Here is a 27789-nt window from a genome sequence, read left to right on the forward strand (position 1 = left end):
GCAGCTGATAAATACGTAGTTTTGGTAACGAGAAGTAAAATGAATAAGGAGCGATAGAAAAGTGCCGGGCTGCCAGCAGCTAACGCCCAAGCAGCGACTGAGGCCAGACTGCAGACAGCGAGCCGCAGGCTGCTAGCCAGTACGCCGTCGCCCCAAGAGCGTGTCCGTCACGCCAGACGGCGCCCTGCTGGCTGCGGGTGTTCGGGGATTATCGTTAGCGGTCGCCATTCCGGTGGCGCGCCCGTGTTCGCAGCTGACGAGCCCCTCCGCGTTGATGGAACTGTCGCGACCCACCTTCCGCATGCGGGCCGACAGCACGGAGGAGAATCGAAGCCCGCCGCCCATTAGAGGTTTCCCCACTGCCCCCGCCACACTCGCAACAGCAGATTCAGGTCAGACGTAATCAGCTCCATTCGCCCGCCGTTACCCCGAGCAGAGAAACTTAATTACGGCTTCTTTTATACAACCGATGCTGCAGCATCTTGCATTCACGTGCACAGATTTTTATGACCCAGGTCACGCACACCTTGGTCGCCATAACGAGCAAGATGGTTGTGGAACGACTAGAAAATAACAGTATCTCCGATGTCGTGCCTAGACGCAACCCGAATCGCACGAGGCCGCTCTCTTGGCATGCTAAAGCAAATAATTAACGTACATGAATTTATTGATCAATTAACAGAGGACCGCACACCATCCAAGTGCCATTCAAGCCAACTGTAGTTGACTTAAGCTGAACGCAGATGAAACAGCATGTATACAAGGGCAAGCAGGCTTGAGCTAAAGTTTGCCAACGCCACAGCCAGAACGCGGACCGACCGTATGCTGCCTGTGCTTCCTTCCTCCAACTAGTGAGTCTTGTTCCATACTTTGCGCAGAAGTATATGGAAGACACCCTGAAAGTTAATACTTAAAGAACCTGGGCTGCGGCCACCGCCAGTCCAAGAGCAACCGGTGGCGCCATCTCGAGCTCGTCTGCTGCATGTCTGTTCCGAAGCAACTTATAGACATCAGGTATCCGCTTCATGTCATTACCCGGAAAGGCGGGCGACAGGGAGCCAAGCATGCGCTCATGCCACGAGACCAAACGAAATAGTCGGCCATGCGGAAGCATGCGCCACCCCATGCGCCATCCATCGCAACCAGGGCCGTATGACGTGCGTGCGAGACAGGTAGCACTTACCTTGGAAGCAATGAGGGAATACAGCCACTGGATTGTCTCGTTGTGCTCCACGACGCCATTCATGCCGTCCACGTAGAGCATCACCTGCCCCAAAGCTGCCGGGCGAGGAAAGCACATTGTGTTTGTCGAAGGCTACCCGCACAATATGCTAGCGGCCTTCAACTGCATCATTTTGAACGACCATGGGCAGCGGCGACTGCGACATTCGTCTGTCGCCGATGCCGGACGCGTGCAGTGTTTACTTCCGGATTTGAGCCGATATATGCGTGGCAGCGTAGCTGCGGTGCGGATCAAAGAAACGCTCTCGGCGGTGTGCAGGACTGCTGATGCAACAAGAAACAAAAAATGTCCTCGACGCAAGGCATTCGCAGGAGAAACGAATAAATACATTTATGGCACGCTTATAGGTTTCATTATTTTCATGCGGCGCAAGTCCCCGTTTCTGAGACGCCATCAACCCTCCACTTCCTCTCCCCCTTTAACTACCGGTTACTGTTCCCCACAAGCGATTCCGGCGTTTCTTCTCTTTTAATAGACCCAAATGCATCCAGCGCAATAAATAAATGATTGCAAAGATTACAATAGAAAGAAAAAGAGTGAAAGGAGGCCTCAGCCGCATCAGAAAATGAATGGCAACAACAATTTGTAAAAAAAGTTTACTTTGACGTTAACCGCAACTGCATGCGCTATGAAAGCAATCGCGCGTATTTTCCTTCGAAATTTTCGCACATGATACGCAGGAATAAAATGTCACTCGCATGTAATGCCATTCCGCACGCCATTTGTTAACGTAGCTGCATGCATTCCAGGTAGCATAAAGTACACGGCTCCTTTTCTATTCACACTTTTTTTTATCCATCTTCTGAAGTAGTGCACTCCCACCACACACCGACAAGGCAGCAAATTGCGAAACGCTGGTGGCTTGTAAAACCCACCTCGAAGGATGTAGTTCTGATAGTTTTGGTCTGATTCGGACCCCACTTTGATGAGGCAAGCAAGGCCGTCGTTCTGCACAAACTCGTGCACCAGGTCCTTGTCATCCTGCGACGAGGAGGAAGCGGCACAGTCAACGGCGGCGACACGAAAGGCCTGGGCCGATCGCTGCGAGCTTCATGGCGAATGATGAGCGCCCGGTGCATGCATAAACACCAAGCCGGTGGCTGCAGTGTTGCGCATGCCCTTGGAGCGCGCCATGTAGAGCAAAGGAAACGCGTACTGCCGCATATCCTGCCTAACTAGGCAACTGGCCGCAACACTGCCACGGCCACCGCAATGAGGCTCCATCTACTGCTGCAAAAATGCCAGAAAAAAAAAACAGGACGCTGCAAGGAAGAGACTGTAACCACGGCCGCTCGATGAAAACGTGAAAGATTTAAGGGACCATCGCTGTGGGCAGCCAGACGAGCTGGCGCGCAACCTTCGGGATCGCTAAACGACGCCCGCAGAGCAAATGCTAGACTGCAGCATCTGCGAGTGCCCAACTGAGGTGAACCTAGACCAGACAGCACACCTTAGGGGTTGTAGTACGCCATAAGTGCACTTGCCTTCACGCACACGCTCTTGTACCATGCTGCTGTTGGTATCCAAATGACTGATTGCCAGCTGACTAAGAGAGAGATGATTGATTTCTTTCCACTACCTTTTTCCTGTCCACCTGCAGGGATTACCTCCCTGACCCGTCAAATGGAACCGAAATGGTGGCTTAATGAGGACATGGAAATAGAAACCAAAAAAGTCCTTATGGTGGCTATTCTGGGGTCGGTCGACCTTCTTCCGTCGCGTTGTTTTATTTTCCACCTCAGAGCAAGGCGAAGGGGGCCTTTTCACAGAAAGTGTCGAACATGTACTACTGCGCTTCAATATGAGCTGCAACAGAAGAGACACGGCAGGAGATCAGTTCATGAACTGCTGCCAGCCCAGCGCTGCTGGAAATTCGCGCACTTACTTGTTGATGCGAAGAACAATGTACAGTCAATATTTATGCAGTTTTGGTGCGCTGTATAAGGGTGCATTATTTCTGCATAAAGCGGGATCTTTCTTCTTTTTTTTATTTGGGGGGGGGGGGGGGAGCCGGTTCACTCCGGACGCGTTGCAAGTCATTTTGCGTACAATGGCCAGTGCGCGAAAGCTGGTGAAATGGCTCCTGATTAATTTGTTCCCTTGGACTTATGAGCGGTACGAGAACTCCTCTACATCTTCAATGCCAACACTATAGCGAGAGGCAGCGATCGATCACTGCATCGCAACACAGCCATGCGGTGCATGGCTATGGTCGCGGGCGCCCTGGCCTGGGAAAATTTGCAACAGATGATACGTACGTAGCACTGTAGAGCGAAATTATATGCCTTAATGCGCCGAAAGTGCGAGGAAGGACACGGACATTAGTCACAAGAAGTTTCCGTGCTATGCAGCGGTTCGATGCGGTCAGTTGGACAGAATTCGTTTTTTTTTTATCTCACGTTGCAAATCCAAATGCGCCCCAACTCGCCGTGATACGTAACCTCGGAAAATTAACCTCGGCGAGTATCCTAATTAACGACACGAGAATAAGATTAAGTGCTGCCTCGACGACTAGTCTTTAAAGAAGCCTTGCGCACCCTGCAATTCAGTGCACAGATTACAGATGACTATACTCTTACAGATAGTATACAGACTATACAGATGAGAAGCAAACCATGCAGCCTGGTTACTTTTGGCAAAGACTGTACATTTGTCGCCATCTACCTGCAATCAAGCAGCCCCCGTGCACGACACGAGTCAGGAGCTCCGTACTGAGATTTACTCCGAGCGCGAGCTGCCACATGGCCAGTGTCCATCTCCTCGCATTTCAAGAAGCACAGCGGGAGCCCGTACCGCGCTCCGTAACACGCCGTTCGATGAAGCGTGACGAGGCATTGCCCTGTATGCCCCGGTCGTTGCAACAGTTCGTGAGTCTTCAAACTCTATTCAGACCCTCACGTAAGTTCGATTTGGCTACAGTGCTGTTGAAAAAACAAAACAACGCAGGTCTTGCGCCCTTGGTCTGAGGCTTCACAAGCAGCACTGCGCGTATGGATGCTGGCTACAATTCATATGTTTAAAAAGTAAAGGCCAAAGTGTGAGAGCGTTTTCGGCAGACTGCCCACGGACATTCCACTGAATGACAGCTCGATTTTTTTTGTCGTCGCGGCGCCTGCGTTTCGCTGCACCCGAGCACAAGGCCACCTCTGTTTAAAAAAAAGTAGCCTGTGCTTCTGTAGACGCCGGCGCGCCACAGCGGGTGAAAGCAAGCCAGAAGCGCGCTTTCTGCTTCCGATTACGGAAGTCCGCGCTGCCCATACAAGAGCGGTGCGCGCAACAGCACCTAAGTGGTCTCTCTCCGACTGCACCTCCTTCCTTCGAGTATCCACATGCGGCCCGATAGCGAGAAGAGACGGCCGGAAAAGAAAGAAAAAAATAACGACATGAAACGGGGCGAAGAGGCCGAGGCCCGACGCTGAGCGAGTTTCTCAAGCGCGGCATCGGTATCGGAAACCGCGTATTGCGCGACCCTTCCCGTCTCTCTCCGCCCGATGCGGTGGGAGCGCGCGTGTTTACACACGCTTGTGCAAGTTCTGCCGGCGCCACGTTCAGGAGGCAGCGTTCCTTAAAAGCGCCTGGGGCCTGTCACTCGCTTTTGCCCACGGAATGACGAGGCGGGCCCCGGATGCGTCCTCGCCCGGCATGACTCTCCCGTGCCACAGTGGGCGGACGCCGCGGCGCCACTGAAAAGATCGCGGGCGTTATGCGCGAGTCAAAGCCGGGCAGCACGAGCTGAAGCGACGACGACGGGCACTGGGAGCCACGCCAGACGCTGTTCTGAGCGAGCAACACGCTGAGGAAGGAGTTTTCAGTCTGAGACTACAGAGCACAACCTCCGCTATTTTTCGCGATATCAACCTATACCGAAAGTCGCCATCGAGGATATGCGAGCCGAATCAGCGCCACATCATTAAGGGCCTTTAATTCTGTGAAAATCGTGAGGTTCACATTTTTCTAACTTCTTTTTTCTTCAGCGGAAATGAAAGCACTAATGGCTGAAAATTCTGCTGCTTCAGGGTCCCGCCTTTTAGAGCCCTGTCACTGAGGCCCAAAAGGAACCAATACAAATGGGAATGTTAGAATCGCGGGCGAGTAAAGAGCAGCATCAAACAGTTTTACGAAGGCACAGCATTCTAAGCGTGATTTTTTCTAACCATTTAGAGACTTTTATTTTAAAAAACTGTGAGAGATACGTCGGTGTGGTCTGTTGAGCTGGGTAGTACAGCAAGGCGGTCATTATGCACCCCATATGGACCAATAATTAGACGGTTAACTAACATTAACTAATAGGCGTTTTATTTTTTATTTTAGAGGGCAAGGTTATACTTCGAAATTGATGGCCGCCAACAAGGAAGGTGAGCTATGTTTTTAAATTTTCTTAATCAGCAATGCGGTTCGAAATCGAGCGTCAAAGATGTGCATTTGAAAGATCGCTGAGTTGGCTTTCCCGCATTGCGTATTTATAAAATGGCGTCTTTCGCACTTCTCAAGTGTCAAATACAGGCGCAGTTGGTGTATCTAATTATGTAGAAGAATAAAACTTGATTTCGGCGACGATACCACGCGCAGCAACGAAATTTTATAATTAGGTAATGTGGGAAAGCCAACTCAACAGGCTTTCCAATGCGTATTTTTCGCGCTTGATATTTCGAACGGCATTGACGATTAAGAAAATTTAGAAACAAGGCTCACTTTCGATATCGACGGCCATCAATTCCGCAATATAACCTTATCCGCTAAGATAAACAAAATACTTTATTAATTAATTTAAGTTAATTATTCGTCTAATTAGAGATCCATATGAGGTACATATTGTTCACCTTGCTGTAGAATCCAGCTCAACAGACCGCACAGACGTATCCCTCACAGCTTTTAAAATAAAAATCTACGAAGGTTTTAAAAATCACCCTGTACTGATTTCCAGCTAGTTTTGCCACTGCCCCAAGACAAAACACACAGAGTAGTGACAACCGGACAGCATTCACAGCCCCAAGGCAAGCAGTGTGTGCTTGATCGGAGAGGGCTACCAAATACCTCAGAAAAAAAAAACACACAAACAAAGAGAAGGAAGACATGAAAATTTCCGTTAAAAAGCTTCGCCGAAGCTCGTACGATGCTGCGACAACACTAGCGGTGTCTCGTTTATCCCTCACTTCGAGAGCCCATGCGCAGCTATTTTGCTTGAAAACAGCTCCGCCTGAAGCACAGCGGTGAGCGCCACGGCATAGCCCGCACGCGAAGCAACACAACGAAAACAGCGCAAACTTCACGAAGGACGCAGAAAGGGGAGACGAGACACGGCTCCAAATCTGCGGCGTGTGCCACAGAGGTTGTAAAGCATCTGACGAAAAAAACAACAACAAAAAACTCTTCAAGTCAAGTCAACGCACGAGTAGCCACCACGGCACGAGTAGGCTACTGGTGCGTTAACTTGAATCGCTACTGATCGCGCCGACACTTCAAGGACAGGCAAGACAACGAATGGCTCACCTGGAAGATCTGCTTGAGGGAAAACAGTGCCCGCCGCAGTTCTCGTCCTGTCGAGTTGAGCAGTTTCTCTGCAATACACAGACAGTGTTAGTTAACCAACATAAAATGTTCATGTTCCGTCAGCTTCACTTGTCAATCCTTCAAGTCGATCGATTTTCTGAAATCAGCTTTCTGCGCTTGCATTTCAAAACGATCATGTAAGACGGTACACATTGCATTGTAAACGATCTTGTATGCGGTACACAAACTAAGCTACAGCATCCTGAGTGCGATTTGGGCAGGAAAAAAAAATGAACAGTTGAAGAGAATGCAGACAGAAGAGGCATTAGAAAGCTCTTGATCAGGAATACGCGAACTATGGGGCCGTTTCGCTTTCCCAATAGTGCTCCGTTATGTGCTAACAACGTCGCACGAGTTCTATGCATGCTCATGACCTTCAAAATGATAAAAACTGACGAGACAAAAGCGATAATTGGCTATTTACTTAGATCAAAAGAGTAAAGTAATTGTCGTGTCCGGTCGCTGTGTTGAATGCAGCGAAAGACGCACACGGTACTTTAAGACTTCGTTTATTTAAAGCCGATGAGGGTGCGACCAGCGTCGACCGAGGCAGGAGCCGAACTGGCCGCCCGAAGAAAGGAGGGAGCGGAGAAGCGTCCACGGGAGGGAGTGGCTTCCCAAAACAGGAGGAGGATGCGGGGGCGCACCATGGGGGGGCATCTGGCGACAGCGTGCGACGAAGGGCAAGTGGTCGTTAGGAGGAGGATGCGAGTGGTCGTTAGGAGGAGGATGCGTGGGCGCACACACACAAAAGCAATAAGGGGACACAACACTTCCTTCCCCCTTAGAAAGTTGCCTGGTATCGTGCAGGGGGTCGGCGCTCACGCGTGGAGGCGCGCTGGCTTTGTGCGCTCGGGGGAGAAACACTTGTAGGCTGGCTGTTGTTCGCTGTGTCTCCTAGGTCTGTCCTGGGCGAAGTCTCTTCTTCCGGGAAGAGGTGCCAGGCTATGTGGGAAGATGGTGCACGTGTTCTCTCCGCTGGCGGACAGCTCTCAGACGGCGTCGTAAATCTACGCAGCTGGTTGAGATGTCGGCGTGCTACTGTGCCATGTATGTTGACGAGCCAAGAGCGCAGGCCTATGCGCCTGACAATTGTAGCTTCCTCCCAGCGTGGCTTTTTCAGAAACTGTCGGGCGAGGACGCGCTGCCCCTCATTAAGCGTGCCGCAGCGCGGAATTGCTTTTTCTTCCCGGAACGTCTCTGCCTTTGGCTCGGGGAGGATGGCTGTGAGCTGAGTTCGCATTTCACGCTCGAACATCATTTTCGAGGGGGTCTCGCCTGTTGTGCTCTGAACCGTCGTGTGCTGCTTGAAGAGAAAGCGCGCAAGGCGGCGCTGCAGCGAGCCTGTCTGATCTCTTTCAAGGGCGCGTTTTAGCTCGGCTACGTAGCGCTCGGCTTGTCCGTTTGTCGCTGGGTGGTAGGGGGCCGATGTAACTGATGAGATCCCGTTGTCGCGATAAAACTTGAGGATCTCCGCAGACACAAACGGTGTTCCGTTGTCCGACACTACCTTGCGCGGCAGGCCGAACGTTGCAAATAGTGATCGGAGGTTGTCAATGACTGCTGCCGAAGTCGTCTGTCCCATTTGCCTTATCTCAAGCCACTTTGTGTAGGCATCTACGACCACAAGGAAAGTGCAGCCCTCAATTGGTCCTGCAAAATCAATGTGCAGTGTGTGCCATGGTGTGTCTGGCTTTTCCCATTCTGGGACAGGAGCTTTCGGCGGGGCGCTCCGGCTGCTCTGGCAAGGCTTGCATTCTCGCACCACTGTTTCGATGTCGTTGTCAATGCCAGGCCACCACATGTAGCTTCTGGCACACTTTTTCATTGCAACGATGCCCCGATGTCCGGCGTGGATGAGAGACATAGCTTGTGCGCGTAGTTCTCTCGGAATCACAACTCGGGACCCAAATATGATGCAGCCGCGATGGGTGCTCAACTCTGTAGCTCGCCTGCGGTAAGCGTCGAAGTTGTCCCCTTTGAGTTTATGCACGTTGCCTTGTTGAACAGCTGTGTAAACTAGCCGGAGAGCTGCGCACTTCTGCGTAGATGCTGCAACTGTGCCTGCTGTAAGCGGAGGTTCTGGCAGTGCTTCGAACATCAGAACGTCTCCTGGTGGAAATGGTTCGTCAACAGTTGCGTCTAGTGGCAGACGGCTTAGCGCATCGGCGTTTTGATGTTTACTCCCATTGCGGTAGACCAGAGCGTAGTCGTACGCTGAGAGTTTGATGCACCAACGTGTCATTCGCGGAGACAAAGTTGGTGGCATAGGCCTTTGTGGTCCCAGAATGCCCAATAGCGGTCGGTGATCGGTTATAAAGGTCACCTTCCGGCCGGCAATGTACTGGTGAAAATGTGTCGCCGCGTAGACGATGGCTAGCCCTTCTTTGTCAAGTTGCGCGTAGTTGCGTTCTGCTTGCGACAACGTACGTGAGGCGAAGGCGATGGGAGCTTCCCTTCCTTGCTCGTCAGTTTGCGATAGAACCGCGCCGACTCCGTACGGTGATGCGTCGCAAGCCAAAAGCAGAGGCTTCCTTTCGTCGTAGTGGCGGAGGACTGTACCTCTTCGAATCAGGTCTTTCAGGGCATCGAATGACTGCTGATGGCGTGGCGACCATGTCCATGTCACATCTTTCCGAAGGAGTTGGTATAAGTCGTTGGCCACGGTAGCTCTTTGTTCCAAGAACCGGTCGTAGAACGTCAAGAGTCCGAGAAAAGCCTGTAGCTCCTGCTTGTTTGTTGGAGCTCGTGCTTCTGTGATCGCTCGCACTTTGTCCTCGGTAGGGTGAATGCCTTCCGCATCAATTCTGTGTCCCAGAAATTGCACCTCTGGCACCGCAAAACAGCATTTCACTTTGCTTATGCGCAAATTTGCGTTTGATAGCCTTTCGAGAACGAGCTCTAGGCGCACTGCATGCTCTTCAGTGGAAGTGCCACTGATGATGACATCGTCAAGGTAGACACAAACTCCTGGGATGCCCTGAAGCACTGTCTCCATGAATTTTTGAAATATGGCCGGGGCTGCAGCTACGCCAAAAGGCAGTCGCTTGACTTTGTACAAGCCTTTCAGTGTGTTAATTGCCAATAATTCAGCAGTTGACTCGCTCACCTTCAGCTGCTGATACGCCTGGGTGAGGTCCAATGTGCTGAAGACTCTTGCGCCACGTAGTACACTGAATACTTCTTCAGGTGTCGGTAGCGGGTAAGAGGACGCTTTAGTCGCAAGATTGACGGTGCTCCGGTAGTCTCCGCAGAGGCGTATGGTTCCGTTCTTCTTGCGAACTACGACAAGTGGTGTGGCCCATTCTGAATGCTGCGTCGGCTCGATGACACCTTGCTGCTCCAGTTTGTCCAACTCTTTTTCAACTGAATCTCGGAGAGCAAACGGCACCGGCCTGGCCTTCAGAAATTTGGGTTGCGCGTTGTCCAACAACTCCAGTGTGACCGGGGGCCCTTCGTTTCCTGGAATCTCTTCCGAGAATACTCTTTCGTTATGCCCTCGCTTGTGGCAAAAATTACACGTGGCTGACTGGAATCGACATCCCTGGGGGTTGTGTTGGTCGTCACACCGCCAGCAGCGTTGTGCCTTTTTGACCGATTTTACAACAACAGAAGGCTTGCGCACCTGGTTGCTTGTCTGGTGTACCGGCTCGGTGTTCCGGCGAATCCCTCTCTGCTGGTGACCGGCGCTCTCCGCTCGAACGGCGATGTCGTAAGCTTTGCTGAATGTGAGGTCCTTCTCAGCGAACAGGCGCTGCTGCAGTGACTCGTCACTCAGTCCGCACACAAATCTGTCGCGTAACATCACGTCCAAGGGAAGCATGGTGGTGTTAGCAGAAGAAGCTGCGTCTCCCTCCTGCCCGGTAGCTGTTGTCGACAGCGTTCCAAAATTGCAGTCGGCAGCGAGCTTCTTGAGCGCGGCTACGTAGGCGCTCACAGTTTCTCCTCCCAGTTGATCTCGTCGTTGGAAGCGAGCCCGGCTGTAGACCTCGGATGGCCTTGGGTCGTAGTGCTTTTGCAGCGCTTTTACGATGTCGTCGTAAGACACTGCCGCTGGTGTGCTTGGCTGAATAAGGGCGCAGACAGTATCGTAGGTCTGCTCCCCGCACAGCGTCAGCAGGTTGGCCCTCTTCAAGGCTGGGTCTGTGATGTTGTTAGCTTCAAAGTAGAACTGAAGGCGTCCAACCCACGATGACCACGATGAGCCGTTGAACTCTGGTATCTGATTGGGAAACCCTCGCGTAGCCATGGCTTGTCAATAGCGTTGCGTAGCGCGGGTCGAATCCACTTTCTCGTCGCCACTGTCGTGTCCGGTCGCTGTGTTGAATGCAGCGAAAGACGCACACGGTACTTTAAGACTTCGTTTATTTAAAGCCGATGAGGGTGCGACCAGCGTCGACCGAGGCAGGAGCCGAACTGGCCGCCCGAAGAAAGGAGGGAGCGGAGAAGCGTCCACGGGAGGGAGTGGCTTCCCAAAACAGGAGGAGGATGCGGGGGCGCACCATGGGGGGGCATCTGGCGACAGCGTGCGACGAAGGGCAAGTGGTCGTTAGGAGGAGGATGCGAGTGGTCGTTAGGAGGAGGATGCGAGTGGTCGTTAGGAGGAGGATGCGGGGGCGCACACACACAAAAGCAATAAGGGGACACAACAGTAATATAATGGATAGAGAGAACTTCATGAAAGGAAAGGAAAAGAAGTTGGGTTGAGGCAGACTGGAGCTGGGGAGGCAGGAGAAAAAAAAATGGTCGTGTATATTTTAACTAACGCAATCGCAAGCAGGAGTGTGTACATTTGCGCTAAGGTATCAGCTAAAGCCGTCAACAACAATAAAAACAAAACATGCTCCTGTGTTCAAGGCAAACCTTCATCTTATTTTCTGGTAGAGACAAGGCAGGGAGGTGGGTCTCTTGACAGCACAAAAAATAATTCGAGGGAACACTTAACCTCAGCCTTAGGGCTATGATGCGCTGGTGTAATGGTTTAATTCACTTATATGCAGACCATTCTCCACTTTACATTCATAGATCCCTGGGAGTCCTCATACCCTTCCTGCCGCAGTGGTGCAGCGGTTAAGCGTTGCGACACAGCCCTGCGATGGCAGGTGCTCTCAGCGATGGGTCTTGTGCGGCCCAGGTTGCTCTTCCCGATTGGCCAATCATTAACTGCCAGTGCAACGGTGGGCAGGTTGTAATGACGCCGCAAGGTCACGTGACCTAGGTGGCCCACTAGCCTCCTGGGTGGGTCTCCGGGGGCCACCTGCCAGAGCCAGCCCGTGATTTTTCGCTCACAACACCGACGCCGTCAACGCAGACACTAAATTTTCTGGATAACGGGGCCTCTAACGCTATCGCGTTAAAAATGACCAAGGAAGGGAGAGCCTCAGGGTGCTTAGCCAACGCTTCGACAAGACGACTTTGTCCGGGTAAAGCGTTCATCTTTGGCGGGGTTTAAGTAGGGCCTTCACTCCTCATCCCAACACCCTTCCCACATCACACCCTCCTCCCCCTCACCGGTGCTTCCTCCTCGCAGTGAAGGCCCTATTTAAACCCCGCCAAAGATGAACGCTTTGCACAGACGAAGACATGTCCTCTCGTCGAAACGTTGGCTAAACACACTGAGGATCCCCTTGTTCAATTTCTTTATCTCATTTTGGCGTTTCCAATTAGCTTGACTAGAAACAACTTCTGTCCGCCATGCTTTAGGTCCGCTTCCAACCCTTTCTTCATAAGCAGAGAGCTTGACGTGTACTCGCTGCCTCGTTCAGCCTACTTCATGTTCCCAGCGGCTGTTGTGCACAGGCGTAAACCGTACTGCAACAGAGTCGCACTGTCTGCGCTGTAACCGGAGACGGCCATAAGAATGCTAACGCCCTGTACCACGATATCAAGCACAGCAGGACCTTTCAAAGGCGGTTCCTATCGACCAAAAGAAGGCGTCTTGCCGTCGCCAAAGGCGGTGCCCAGCCTCTCTATCCTTTTGGATCCGCAGTCTCACTATGGCTCACACAGATGCAGAAGCCATGCCAGCCTTTCAGAGCAGTGATAGCCTGCCAGGCGCTACAGAAGGGCTTTTGATGCGGAGCTTCAGAGCACAAGACACACAAGACGTGTTACGAAGACGCCCACCACACCCTGCAGAACATGTTTTTGTATCCCTAGCCCAAGCTTCAGAATTCTGCAGCTGGGCCCTGTGAAAGAAAGAAACAAGCATGCTGAGAACAAGCTTGCGAAACAAAAAGAAAAGGCAGAGAGAGAGAAATACCAAGAACACAAAGACGAAGACTGCTTCCGGCGTCGCCGAGCAAAGCGTCGCTCGTCACCAGTCCGCGGCCGGACCGCTAGTACACAGACACGGAGGCACGCACCTCTGCGCAACAGATAAGGTGCGACGGCCTGACTTAAAGGCGCTGCACAGATCTAAGGAAGCCAACGGTGAACTGGTGAGCGGGAAATGAACAGGCGTGAATGACGGACAGGGCCCCGAGCTCACGGTGAGGAGTCCACGCGGCGCGGGGCTTGCGGAGTTAAAAAGCCCGTCTGTCGTGCCGCGACGGCTCCTCCAAGAGCTGCTGGCAGCGGAAGCGCTCGCTCTTTGTCCGCGAGAGCCCGACATCCACGCGGAACAACATGGCTCTATTTTGGACTCGCTGCCATAAACTTGCGATACGTCAAGACGGCGCCCAAGGCCAGCCCCCTCTACAGCCAACATACCCCCCTCTTCATTCTTTTTTTTTCTTTGTCTCATTCTGTCAACATAACGACGGCAGCTATCAAGAACGACCCCAGAGCTGCTTAGCAAGGCCCGGCAATTGCCGCCTGATGGCTCGAAGAAGAAAAAAATATATCACCATAGCTGCTGTGCTAACTGCAGCGTTTTTGCTTGCAGTCCCCACATATCTAGCCTGAACAGCTTACCAGAACGCTGGATTGAGGCGACTGTAGTAACCTCCCACCAATCATGCCGGCGCAGAGGTGCATCCGACAGGCGCATAACGATGAAGAGCGATGATGAAGATATAACGCAAGACACCACGAAGCGAAAAGGGGCCCCATGTCAGCAGCCACATGTTGAGAGCATGACTGATAAGGCAGGAGAGATGAGTGCACATGTAGCGCTCAGGTTATGGCTAAGTCCAAGCATATGCTGAAAAGAGGCGTGGCGCTACAGCAAGCTGGACAAAGTGGCGCGGAAAGAGCGGGGCATGTTAGGTGCAAAGAAAAGCTCCCTTCGCTTTTCGCGCCCGCGCTACACAATGAAGTAAGCTCGACTCTTGAAAAGTTCGCAATATCAAAGAATCACAAAAAGAATCTCGCCACCGCAATCACTGGTGAGTGGGTTTCATAAAGCCGAGGCTCTGTTCAATTGGGCCCGAAGATCCAGATGGTATCATAATCATCAGGATAGCAATACGCCTATTGCAGAACACAGGCCTCTCCCATTGGCCTCTAACTTGCCCTCTTCTGTGCTAGCTGGGTCCATCTATCCCCTCAAACTTCCTAATCTCGCCTGGCCACCTGACTCCCTGCCACCCCAGCTACGTTTGCCTTCCCTTGGCATCCATTCCGTTGCCTTAAAAGACCGTCGGCTATCTCTGCTATCCGCCTTACACGCCCAGCCCACGCCCATTTCATTTCCGTGATTTCAGCTGACATCACTAATTCCTTTATTACCTGACCCGTGCACACTCTTCTATTCCTGTATCTTAACGCTGACCCCCCCCCCCCCCCCCGACCACCCCCCTCCGACCCCCCCCCCCCCCCCCACACACACACACACACACACTTCCCTTTCCGTAGCTCGATGCGCTGTTCTACAGCACAAAGAGCGTTGCAAGTGTGTTGTCGAAGTGGGTTTACAAAAATCAGCCAAGTTCACCTCACACATTGCAGCCTGCGACCACCACTACAAACTCAATAGGATGCCATATCTATTAGGGGAATGCCCCTAAACACTGGGCCAACACCATTCCCACTACGAATTGTTGATCAATTCGTTCTCGTCCTGTCACATGCTATAGCCATCCCGGTTAGCTCAGCTGGTAGAGACTGTCCCAGTGAGGCGGTGATTCCGAGTTCTAACCCCGGGCCAGGAGAAATTTTTCTTCAACTAAGAAGTTTCTACGGAAGCTGTAGAGCGTTCCTTTTTAGCCGCATGGCTGCGCTTGGGTGGATGCCAATGAGAATTTACTCCCTTATTACAAATCAACTCCGCATAGGGGAATTCCCCCCCAAACACTGGACCAACATCCCACTCCTACTTCAGAATTCCACCGACAACCAGATCACCTGAGACTGAAGCAACGTTTCGCACTGCTCGAAGTTTTAACCGAACAGGATGAAACCTGGTCAGTTAAAACTCGGCTTTAAAAAAAATCGACTCTTTTTCTCTTCCTCAATCTCCTGCCTACAAAAGTCACCGCCACCTGATCGCATAGCCAACATGCAGTGTGTGCACTCACCGATGATCGCATGAACTCGAACGGAGAGTTGGGTGCGAAGCAGGACTGCATTCTTCCGGCTGCAAGATAAGAACAGTGCCCATCAATATGAAGAAAACAAAGAAAGCCAGACTGCAATCACAACGCAGTCACGGCAACCTCGTCGCCAGTGTTCACAATGTCACAGACGCAAGCATGGCTGTGAGAGAGACTGAATTCTGCGTCAGACAGCCTCAGCGAGACTCCACTGCTGCGTACTAACACCCGCTAATCACATTGACCACAATACCATTCAAAGAATGCATCACAGCCGCTGCGCCACCATAAATTAAACACAGCAGGAGATGGTTGCCATAGAGGGTACTTGGCCATGAGACCATACCTGACGCGAGTTCAGCGTTGCGTGCCGATATACATGTATAAGGCTTGGCGATAAAAAGTAAGAACTAATACGTTGGGATGTTAGACCACATAAAACCAGAACCAATACGAGCGCAAACCTTTGGAAACTAGGCGCATGAGGTGATCTACACCATTCAAGTCACAATCGATTGACAGGCATACATCTGAAAAATAACCTTTAACAAAATCTAGGGTTCATAGCCCGCAGTACAACGTTCAGTGAAAACGACGTTCTTGCACCGCAGTCACACTGGCCGCCATGTGGGTGGGCCAGGAGCACGGCGAAGTTTTTCGTCTAATCCCCTGATCGCCTCCTTCACGCACCATGACCATGGAAACTCGATGAGAGGTTTGCGCAGTGCGTGCATCGTCAGGTGGTTAACGTTCCAAAGCGACCCAGGCTATGAGGGACGCCGTAGTGGAGGACTCCGGATAATTTCGACCACGTGGGGTTCTTTACCATGCACTGAAATCACACAGTACACGGGCCTCTATAATTTCGCTTGCATCGAATTGCGACCACCGCGGCCGGGATCGAACCCGCATCTTTCGAGTCAGTAGCCGAGCACCACAACCACTTAGCCACCGCGACGGCTCGTGCACCATCAGGATGCCCCCGAAGTTCTCTCCTCATATATACATGCATTTGTCTTTCTGTAGAGGTCCACTGTGCATTCTTAGGCCATCGACTGTATATGCGCTGCACAAAGAATAACGGACTCAAAACTTATGGCTTCGTGACAGCTGAGCGTTGCTGGGCTACCTAGCTTTTAGCCACAAAAGGTGTAATTGCCTGTGGACCTGCAAGCACGCACAGCAACGAGATTACAGGTTTGACTGTCACGTTGTTATAATACAGCGGCACAACATATTCCCAGCGATTCGCACCGTTTGAGAGCACAACATTGCACCCTGGTGTTGGTGCAGAGTGAACCGGAAACACAGTTTGATTTCTAATATACTCGCACACGCCACAGCGGCCGCACCTTGACGCCTGCCAGACGGTGTGCCACGACGCAACTAGCGTACGTCGTGGTAAAGAGCGTGAGGAGTGCAGCCGAAGGGGAGCAGGGAAGCAGGGGAATGCGCCGACAAAAGGGGAAAGACTGAAAACGGCGCCGCGTGCGAGTGTCGTGCTTCTCGGCCTCAGCGAGTGAGGAACGGTTTCTTCTCAGAAGTCCGTTCGAAACACGAGACGACGACAGGACGGCTCGGGTGGACTGGCGCTGTGCTTGTTTTCGCTCTTGCTAGCTAGCCAGAGCAGCTAACAGTGGCGCGTGTGTTTTATATTCTGTGTGTTTCTTCTCGTTGTAGCATCCTCTGGTTAGTCATGGCGGCTTACAGCGAGGCGTGTGTTTTATATTGTGTACTTGCCTTTTCCGATGTGACATCTTATGTCTAAACGATGGCGGGAAAGTCATCTATTGGCTAAAGAGTAAGTTTTAGCGGGAGGATTGTCTATTGGTTGATGATGGAGTTTTTGGCGGGAATGTAACGAGATGGGTACGCGCGAAGCAGAGCGCCGGAGGTTGGGTGTGTGGCAGCCGGACAGATCGGTCGTGTGCGGCCGGTGGTGGTCCCGGGGCCGAGAGCGTAGAGTTGGAGACGCGAGTTACTTCAGCGGCGGCCGAACGGGTTGGCAGTGTGGTGACCGGCGGTGGTCCGGAGTCGTGGAAGTTTGTGGTTTTATTTTTAGTTGAAGCGGAGAGGACGAAATCTTTCGGCATATGTAAATCAGTTGTGGATATATGGTAATAAATAATTTCTTGACGGAAGACTTCCAAGTGCCTCACCATCCGAAGACCTGCCCACCTGTCTAAACTCACCAGTCGCGAAGTACGTCCCTAGGGTCACTCATGAGACCCGCCCACTACCACTCCACATCAACATCAGGACAACAACATCAACGATAGAGAGAGGGAAAAATTCGTGACTGGGTGCCTGCTACCAGCGCTCGCTGTTTGAGAAGGGAGACAGTAGTGCTCAGTCTTCGCATCCCCGACCACCGAGCACCGTCTCAAGGCGGCGGGTGACCCCGGTGTACGCCTTTCGCCCTCCCTGCACCTGCAGTGACCGAGGAGGCTGCGCCGCGCAAAAGGCCTTCCGCGAGACGGCAGCCACGTGAGGGGCAGCGATCCGCGGCTCACGACCCCCGGCAGCAGCGTCGGCGCCGCGCGGGAGCTGAGCCGTGGGCGAGCTCTGGCAGAAGCGGCGCGTTACGCTTCCGGTGATCGGCCTGGCGGGAGGGGGGCATCCTCGGCGGACGCAGCCTCCTCCGAGGGCGCCGCCGGGCCTAACGAGCTTCCCTGCCGCCCCCGCGGCGGCTTCTTCTGTCCGCAGCCTACGGATCGCTCCCGCGGTCGCGTGGGCCGAAGCACACAAGCGCGTCGCCGTGGGCAATGCCACGGCCGCGAGCGGCGACACCTGCCTCAGCCGCCAAGGCGAACGACGCGTGAACAAGTCATTACCGCGCGCCTCTCGGTGTCAAGCGGTCCGCGCCAGAATGCACGCATGGGCAGCGGGACTTGCTTCTTCCTTTTTTTTTTTTTTTTGCCGAAAGCAGACTAGAACGACTTATGCACGCTGATACGCTATTTTCTGGACTAGCGTAGTCAAGTTTCATGACACTGCTAGAGTTACCACGCAAGAGGAGAACTCTGGACAACCGTTACTGTCTTCATTCACTTTTCCCCTGGAAGACCACAGGAAGTGCTGCCGTCAAAAACCAAGCAGTAGCAAAACACCCTTCACAAAACGTCGTCCATACATCATACAAACGCGAATAAAAGTGCGGTTTGAGGTTTGTTAAAAAAGTTCTAAGCAGTGAAAAATTCTAAAGCGACGGTTCCCTGACGCACACACCGGAATCGGACGTTAGACATATTTTCGCGATACAGCTGACGAAACGAGGAGATCCATTTCTTTTTTTACCACATCGCGGCGCTATATCACGTGCGATCGACTTGCACCCAGCTCGCGAGTAAACGTGCGAAGCGAACAGCGCTAACTTTTATTTAGGCGGGCAAAGGGGAGCTTCCAGCGAGGTAACTGCGCTTTCATCCCATACGTTGAATATCCAGCCTTCAGCAGGAAGTACGCTAACGGCAGTATTCCGAAGTGAGACCGCAATGTATAAGACGCTGTCGCGGAAGCAGCCAAACTAATGGGAATCGTCACGGCGCTTGAAACCAAGAACATTACTGCGCACGGCCGTGAGTATACTGCATAACATGAGACACGGCGATGAGGAATCAACCCGCTTGCTTGCTTGCATCCTTCCTTTCTGCCTGTTCCCCTCTCTCTCTCTCATCCACGAAAAAAGCGCTCTGTCTGCCCCGTCATACACAGCGCGCATCGTTAAAACACACGCATGAAAAGCCTATAGTTTGCATTAGATGCGATCGATTAGATGTGACACGCGCACATCACCCGAGAGTAGAGCAATTATGACTGCGCATAACCGCCACATATCTAAGCAGAAAAGCAACGACGAAAACGAAACGTGTGCGCTTCCTTACTTGCGCAATGGCATCCCAGGACGGCGAAGGAGCTCACTCAGCCAAAATTATATCGGGCGTCCACAGCGCGTCGTGGACACTGCTACGGGACGATCCACGCGCACGGCTCAGTCCACTCGTGTCAACGTTCAGAAAACGGTTCTGCCAAAGCCGCGGTGGGCCCGCGCCCCATTTCCTTCTTCCGGCCGCGACGGGGATGCTCTTGCAAAGAGAGATCGGCGATGCTCTGCAGACCAGCGCCGTTCAAACCCCGACGAAGCGTCCATCGTCAGATCCGCCTGAGGCAACTCGGACGGAATGGTTGCGTGGTAATAAAGGAAGCCAGGCCCAATAAAGAGCGCTAACAGATGAAAAATGCAGCGTCACTCGTCTGTGGACAGCGGCGCGCTGACAACGTCTCCAGCCTTCGGATCGTAATACATCTAAGCTGGCTCGCGTCGAATTGAAGCGCACGGTCATGGGAAAGAAGGAAAACGCAAGCCGAGCAGCGAAGCATGCTCTCAGCCTCGTCGAGACTCGGCTCCACCGCTGGACCAGTGGCTTCCGCGCGTTGCCCATCTGGCGCGTGACGCGACACTTCTTCGGCCACAGTCCTGATTCAAAAAGCACGCATCATACTTTTTGACCACTCCCTCCCTACTGACCGTTCTCGGACGCCTCCAGACTACGTAAAAAAAAAGTCAGTCGATTTGGGTAATTAGGCCAAATGCAGATATGTGCGCCAGCACGATATCAATTGTACGGGGCGGTGGCTTAGGAGCGCCCTAATTAGCGCCCCAGGTTCTCACCTGGTTACCACTGGCAACACATTGGCAAATGAGCCACCCGGTGGGCAGGTGAGCAGTGGTGCAGTGGCACAATGCAGGCGCTATGGCAGGCGTTACCATCGGTGGGACTTGGTTTACTTGGGTTTGGTTGGCTTGCGACCGAGGTTACTCTTACCGGGCAACCTCTCACGATTAAATGGACTCCCGCCTGACACGGTGGGCAGGTTGCCCACCACCCGGTGCGCAGGTGACCAGGCTGCCACAAAGCAGGCTTCAGACAGACAAACAACGCCCAAATGTGGGGAATGGCCACTATAAGTGCTGGCGCACTAAAAACTAAACAAGAACAGACGATATCCAATTAGTTCCACTATGTGTGCGCGTTTTGGTAGTATTTACTGAGTTGCCCAGTGGTTGATGAGCCGCTCAGTGCTTCAGCGTAACTGACAGACCATGCGGCGCGCGTGTGCGCGGCACTGCAAACGTCAGCGGGACTTCCAAGCAAGCGAAGCGACGACAGCCTCGCGTCAGTGACACGCTCCCGCAAAGTAATGCTCGCTCGACGTTCCGGGCGCGCAACCAACGCCAACATGGCAACGCAGCTTAGCGCCAGCCATGCCGCCTCGCCCCATGCACTGCCGACGCCTGGTCACTGCGCCAGCGGCTCAGGACAGCGCGGCGGCGCGGGCAGCGGCGAAGCCCTGCGAGGGGCGCATCCGGCGGCGGGGAGCCCCGCTGGGGCCGAGCGGGTTGGCGCAACCGGTTGGCCGGGGCTCCCTGCCATTGTCTCGCCGCCATCATCCTGCGGCGGCCAGCCCATCGAACCGCGCCGCCTGTATGCAGCAAGGGCCAAGGGCAAGGCGATCGGCGCACTCGCCGGCAGAAACGGTTCTTTCTGGGCAAACGCAGTTTAAAGCGAGGGGGACGCGCGGGGGAGACGGCGCGATAAGGGCGTCTCCCATAGCTGGCTGAACGGTTTCAGGTGCGAAACATTTCAGCTGCGACCCGTGCCGGGGTTCGCAGAGCGCCGCTTAGAGCCACATGATCTATATACTCAACAAGCGCTTAGAGCGGCGCAAAGTTGTGGCTTTGAAGCGAAAGTAAACATAACGGGTATATACTCTGCACAGCGCATCTTGTCAGCCCCGAAATTTTATGCTGTAATGCTATTTGGAAATTAGTCCACGGGGAGACAGCTTGCTTAAGGAATATGGCAGCGCCCTTCGAAGCGATGGTTTTCCGCATCGTATCAATCGGGCCATGGTCCCTGCACCGTTAGGCACATCCGTCAGCGAAAAATGGTCGCGCGCACTTCAGCATGTGTCATATCTATCTTAGTAAACGAACTACAGGCGGCAAGTCAGTGCAATTTCCCAATTAGTTCCTGGATTACAGGCGCAAGGAGGGTTAACAGCGGACGCAGCTCCCTTTGTCGTGGGAGCGGGAGACAGGGAAATCACACGAACATTTAAGCTATAGCTTACTTTTATTGTTTACGTTCTAACACGTTTTTACCACTACGAAAAAAAGAACAGCTTTTTTTTTATTCTGACTTGTTGAGTTGCGCTTTCTTGATTTTTTTTTTTTTTTACACAACAGCAGCACAATCCCTTCCGTTACGCAACGAATGATTCTATTACAAGCTCTAAAGGAGAAACACCTGCCTGTAGGCTCGCGCGCGCGGCAGCAGCTGACTACCCAGCTGATAGGCTGCATCGGTGCGAGCCGAAATAAGAGCGAGAAACCTGCAGTTTACACACGTTGATTAAACCGAGCATTTCAGACCAAGTGCTGCTCTGAAGCTATCGTCACCGTGTTTCCACCATGTGTTGGCGCTGGCTACAGACCCTTTCACCCTGCGCTACGCTACCCAGTCAAAAATGTCTCTCATGCAATAAACAAATAAATAAAAGATGCGGTACCACACACACCCGTCTCGGATATGAGTAGGTAGTGAGCCTGTTCTCCCTAAATAATACCAAGAAACGCGCCTGGGCAGAAGTACTGGATAGCGGTTACCGTGGCAACAAAGGGTCCGTTTCCACGCTAAGATATGCACACCCGACCGCACGCGGAGCCACTTTCCTCCCACCAGCTGTTGGCCGGGGACAGCGACATGCGGCGCGCAGCGCATTTCCGAAGACTAGGTCGAGGCAAAGTGACGTCCGCGCCGGGCCGGCCAAAGCGCCGCGAGATCGGGGCCACGTGGCACATAACTCAGCGGCCAAGCGAGCCGGTCAGTCGGTCTGCACTGCGCGCACGAGGCGCGGGGAACCGCGGCAGAAAACGCGCCGCAACCTGTCCACCGCGGGAGAGGCCGCATGATGTATGTATACGGCCCGTGCGCTATGCCGCGCCTCTGCGGCGACGGCGCGCTCCCAGGCCTCGGCGCTGCTCCCGCACTGCTCGCGCTGGCGCACGCGACGCGTCGCGCGCCCGGAGACAAGAGGCGCACGAGGCTGTCTTGCCGACAGATCGCTGCTGCCCGCGACGAGTTTATTAACTGTGCGCGTCACTCGGCGAAGCTGCTGCAGTGAGAATCGCTGGTGAGGCCTGACCACCTGCTTCCTGAATCCCACGATCGCCACCCGTGTTCATCGCACCCGTGTTCTGGGTAGGCATGCCCCACTGCCTTATGCACTCGGAGAACACTTTCGGCATCGAAAAGTTCAAACAGCTGCGCAAGCCATTCAAGTTATTTCGTCAGCGGTAGGCTTAACAGACAGAGGGGTGGTGAGCATTCATGTTTATACAATGTACAGCCAGCACCAGCAGCATTTCCTGGTTGGCCAGGGTTTAAGGACAACTGACCCTACTACTGTTTACGGACTGTCACTACTTACAGGCTCATTACACGGGCGAGCGCTAAGTCATAGCGTGGCATACACTGCGATTGACGACTTGTACCCGTAAAGAAATACAGCCATGAGCACAGTTGTCTAGAGCGCTTGAACACCGCCCCGTCACGAAAACCGAAGGCGTATAGACGTAGGTACCGTCTTTGTCAAAAGTAACCAGGCTGCATGGTTTGCTTCTAGCTTGTATAGTGGAGCCATTGTGGCTTTCCTAAAGACCAAAAGGTGTTGGAAGGTGAGAGTCCTTACCTTTAACGACCAATTCAGCTTCAGGGAAGCTGTAAGGGCTCCACTGTACGAGCTAGAAGCAAACCATGTAGCCTGGTTACTTTTGACAAAGGCTGTACCTATAGCCCTGGTAATCGCACTGCACCAGTAAAAGAGCAACTGCGGCAGTAATTCGCTTTCTTTGTTCCGCAGCACACTGCTCCAGCGCTCAAGACAAGCGTGCTCACGACTGTATAGTGTAAGCATAATGAGATGCCATGATTTCAGCCAAATGTTCTCCACGCAGCAGCGCACGCGGCGGTGTGCTACTGAGTTGGTTACTGCTTAGCTCTTCCCAAATTCGGAGGTTGGACGAGTTCTCCATCGCGTCAAGTCTCGTGACCGAACAGCTATAGCAGTATTAGTAAGTAATATGTTTTTCCACTTCTCCCGCAACTCCATCGTCTCTTTTATAATAATGATAACAATAATAAGAAGTTCGTTTATGTAATTACGTGCGTTCTAGGCTATTCGTCCGCTTAGGCCATGTTCATAATTCATGTTCCACCATGCCATTTCGTATCGCTGTGTCAACCTCTCCTTTTTTTAGCGCTCATGTTGCTAGGTAAGCCTCATTTGCGCCACTGCCGCCTTCTTTACCGATTTTTTATTGTTCTATATGCAGCACGGAATGTATTTTAGCTCGATTCATTGCTTCGTTTGTTTCCAAATGCAACAATACCAGCCTTATATATGTTCTTTACTGGACACGTACCTAAAACAGAAGTCATCCGTCCGGACGTTTGTCAGTCTGATTTATTTCAGCAAGGGTAGAGGTTCGGGTACCTGAGGTTCGGGACACAGATTTATTGATTGATTTGGCACACTAAACCGCCATCCTACCAGTAATCAATGGCCAAAGGAGGGCAACCTCACGGAGCATGAAGTTAGGCTTGTTGGTGTTGCATGACTATAAATTAGCGCGAAGGACGGTACGAGAAGAGGGACGACGAGACGCAGCGCTATAGCGCCGCGGACACAACAAAGTGAACACTAAAATTAAATATTCGACACTGACCCGTTAGCACCTCGGGCTCTACGTTACGTGGTCAAAGTAGCCATTTATGACGAAGGGGCGAAATTACACTCCAAGCTTTGACCATCGCAGGCAAGATTTAATCGGATAAGATGCGATGCTGCGCAGTTTTGCTGCATATTTTCAACCACTGTAGGTGAACAAGCCAGGCAATGCACGGAATACGGAGAGAAAGGCGTTCGGTGCGTGTTGTCGCGACAGTCGGCAGAGGCCACTGTTGCAGAGTTCATTTTTCTGTAAGCGAAATCAGCAGCGCCCAGGCACAGAAATTTCTTTGGACGCCGTAAAGCTGCGGATGGCTCGAATAAGAATAAAGCGCGGAAGTGCCTCCCCCCATCCTGACTCATTCTTTGCAAGCGCACAAGTCAACGAAATGAATTACAGGAGTCTTTGAAGTGGTTTCAAACTGCGCAGCACAGAAAGGCGTCGGAGCACTCCAGGCAAGGACAGCAATATCATATCATCACCACTCGAAAGCGGAAACCGGCCTAGATTCTCAACCTTTACAGGGAGCAGCGCCAAGCCGCGGGACGGCGTCGAAAGGATGGGGCATACCTGGCGGAGAAGACTCGAGCACAAGCTATCGCGGAGATATCGACGCGACGTTTCTATAGCCGACGCAGCGACCGCGAAACAGATCCTGTTGGGAACGTGGCCACACAGCCCACCGCTGGAACCAGTGTTAAAGACGGAGGGGTCCTGGAGATGACTAACTCGTTTAGCCCCGCAGGTACCGGCTCCGAATGACGATGTCGGACTGCGTTATCGAGGAAACTGTACAGAAGGGTTTATTCTACATATTTACAGATGAGAATCGAATCGAATGCAATGCAATGCAATCACACAACAACATCCCGTTAAATACGGTTCGCGTTCCCCAGATCCCTGACTAGGGAACTTAGGTCGAATAACGTTGTCCAATCGGATGGGCCATTGATGACGCTGGCGGTACCACCCCCGGCACGGGGCGGTGCTGAAGCTCTCTCGCTCTCTCACAGCTTGGGGGATGAGAAGGGGAAGACAGTCATCAAACACAGATGCGTCACCTTGACCACTGCCGCAAGTGTTCTGTGCGTTGCCTCCGTGGGAAAGCAGAATCCCGCAGTCTTCTCGCAGGTGGTTGAACCTTCTCGAACTCCCCCGCCGGATGGCCGAAGCACGAGACCCATTCGACACAGCGTCTTTCAATTAGCAGCCTCGCTCAGCGTGACCTTGCGTAGCATCATCCAGTCCGGTGACCCGAAGGCCGACTCGGCCAACGTATACCGCTGTCCGCCGTGCTTCATGTGCATCTCTGCTTCCAGCGTTGCTGCTGCTGTCCCAAGTTCTCGCCACATCGTTGCCTAACGACGACACTCGTTTGACAGTAATTTCTCCCAGGCCCGTGGGAGACAGCGTCCTTCGATCGGTTCGGAGGTTCGGTGATTTGGTGAGCAACAACCCCCGTCCGTCGTCGTCTATGCTTCTGCCGCCGGCGCCAGGTCTCGTTGTCCACTCTTAACAGCTCGTCCGCGGCCCGAAAAATCTCGAATGGCCAGCGTTCACGACCGCTGGGCAGGAAGAGATGAGGCCGGAGTCTGGTGGAAGGGCTGGTCTCCAGAAATGGCATCCAAGCTCGAACATTCAACAAAGAATGGCATCAGTGGACTGTTCCACGAGACAGGGCACTGACCCACAAGCAAGCGCTCGGAATTTGCCAAAGACCCACCAGGCTTCCCACAATGACAACAAATGCTTACTAAAACATGATTGGATTTTGGCTTAATTTTGGTGCCGAGAAAGCGCAAAATATCCCCTTTGAAATCGCCAAAGACGGACTGCTTGGACCAAGGTTAAAATCAAAAACCCACACACAGTAGGTGGTCCTACTAAGTACTCCTGTCTACAACAATCGGCTGAATCCATCAGCATTTCCGTGCGGTTTTCCGTTCCTGAAACGCATCGAGAAATTGTTTTTGGAGAGCAGGACTCCGTCTAAGCAAGCGACCATTTTTGGGGGGACAAAACTGTCATAAGCATGTTTGAGACGATGATCAGTCTCAAATATGAACTTTGCGCCGTTCAAGTAGCTCTGGTAACCCGACAACATCTGTGCCGTCTAAACCAAACGCGCGCTCTTTGTCTGAAGCGCTGAACGCTTCTTCTCTACAGGTCAGCCTGCGGCTGACGTACTGAACATGGTGCTCTTCGTGGCCGTCGCCAACTTGACTTAAAATAGCACCCAGTCCTCTATCACTGGCGTCATACTGAACTTCTTTAACAAAATAAGTGGCCCGAATCAAAGGTCTGGACACGAGCGCTTCCCCCAGACGAGTTTTCTCTTCGGTCATTTCAGTGTACGTCAGTGAGGCTCCCTTTTCGTAAGGTGTCAGTCAATCAAGAGATCAACGCTCCGCCTACGCGACGCTAAGCGTAGTTCTACTCGAGCTGCACTCCTGTGAGTGCCCTTATCTCTTGGTAGCATGGGAAATCGACACCTGTGATTTCTAACTCAGTGACGCCCTAGCCTTTCTAACTCAGTGACGCCATAGCCCTTGTCTAAGGTAAGGAAAAAAAAACAGTAACCTCCGATCAACTTGTTTTAACTCAAAAGTAGCCTTTCCCTGCCTGATTTCACAAACACACAAAAAAAAAGAGGAATAAAAAAAAAAACAGCTACTTCAAATCGCCACGCGGGGGGGAAAGCTGACTCCCCGCCGCCGAGTTGAAAGGATTAGTCTTTCAGACGCGCCCGCCGGGGTCGCGCTTTGACTGATTGTACTGCGGTCAACTCGTGACAAAAGGCTGCAGAAAAAAACGATCTCCGACTCTCCCTGTCGTTTCCGCGCCCCCTCGAGGCTCTCCGAAAACCTTGGTCGCGCCTACAATGTCGATAACCGACTCTGGCTCTGGACAACGAGCGGTGACCAGCGCGAGAAGGTGCCTCTTTCTCTCGCTCCAAGCAGGAAGCTCGGCTACCCATTCGCCATGCACGCTTCCTAGAATGCGGTGCCAAATGTGAAGGACGATTCCTTTTCAAGTGCGCCCGCCGAACACGCCTGCATGTGTCGTCTCGGTTGTTCGACGCCTGCGTTCGCATGCGCTGAGTGCCGCGCAACCTTGCGGTTTCTGATCTCTTGGGCCGCTTTGCCTTTTTCCTAACTGGCTTTTTGTCCGGACGGCGCGGTCTAGTCTTTCTTGCAGGCCGATGCCCCTTTATGCACTTCGCGCCTGTTTTGCTTGGAAGACGCGCTCTCCCCTTTTCATTACTGCGGTCAGCCTTTGACTTGCGTGCCGCCTGACCAGTAACTGCAAGCCTAAGTTTACGAGGCGCAACGCGGGAAGGCTTCGCCTTTCTTTCCACCGCATTTCTTTCTTTCGCACCTGTCTGCGCATCCGAATTTAGGGCTTTGAATTTGATCCGTTTCCTCTTGGTTCTTGCCCTTTTTCTTTTTCTGCGCCTAGACTGTACCGCGTGCGTCTCCTGATCACAACTAGCTATCTCTAGTTTTTCCGTCGCACTTTGGAAATTTTCCTCGAATTCAAAACTGGCCTCTGTGCCTTCGCAGCACAGTGCCAGCTCCACGCAGCTGACAGACGGACTTGAAACTGCGCCTGAGATCCCCAGCTCATTCCTTTGGGGTTTGTCCTCTCCAGCTTGTCTGTCGCTTTGCGCTCCCTTCTCTGCATTGCAGTGCTTAGCTACAACTGAGCCCGTCTGGCTGTCGCTCTGC

At 52.7% G+C, this 27789-nt stretch overlaps 1 protein-coding gene across 2 annotated transcripts in view; it reads right to left on the reverse strand.

The window, feature by feature from the left end:
• Fhos (Formin homology 2 domain containing) overlaps window positions 1-27789 on the reverse strand; it is a 228920-nt gene that overhangs the window by 42532 nt on the left and 158599 nt on the right. For both annotated transcript variants that reach the window (XM_089581950.1, XM_089581949.1), the window contains exons 8-11: window positions 15253-15311; window positions 6734-6801; window positions 2119-2224; window positions 1184-1278 (exon numbers count right to left, since the gene is read on the reverse strand). In XM_089581950.1, coding sequence (XP_089438076.1) covers window positions 1184-1278; window positions 2119-2224; window positions 6734-6801; window positions 15253-15311 — 328 coding nt within the window. The remainder of the gene's footprint in view (window positions 1-1183; window positions 1279-2118; window positions 2225-6733; window positions 6802-15252; window positions 15312-27789) is intronic.

Source organism: Amblyomma mixtum, chromosome 3 (genome assembly GCF_055824585.1).
Source record: "Amblyomma mixtum isolate Tamu chromosome 3, ASM5582458v1, whole genome shotgun sequence".
Lineage (NCBI taxonomy): Eukaryota > Metazoa > Arthropoda > Arachnida > Ixodida > Ixodidae > Amblyomma > Amblyomma mixtum.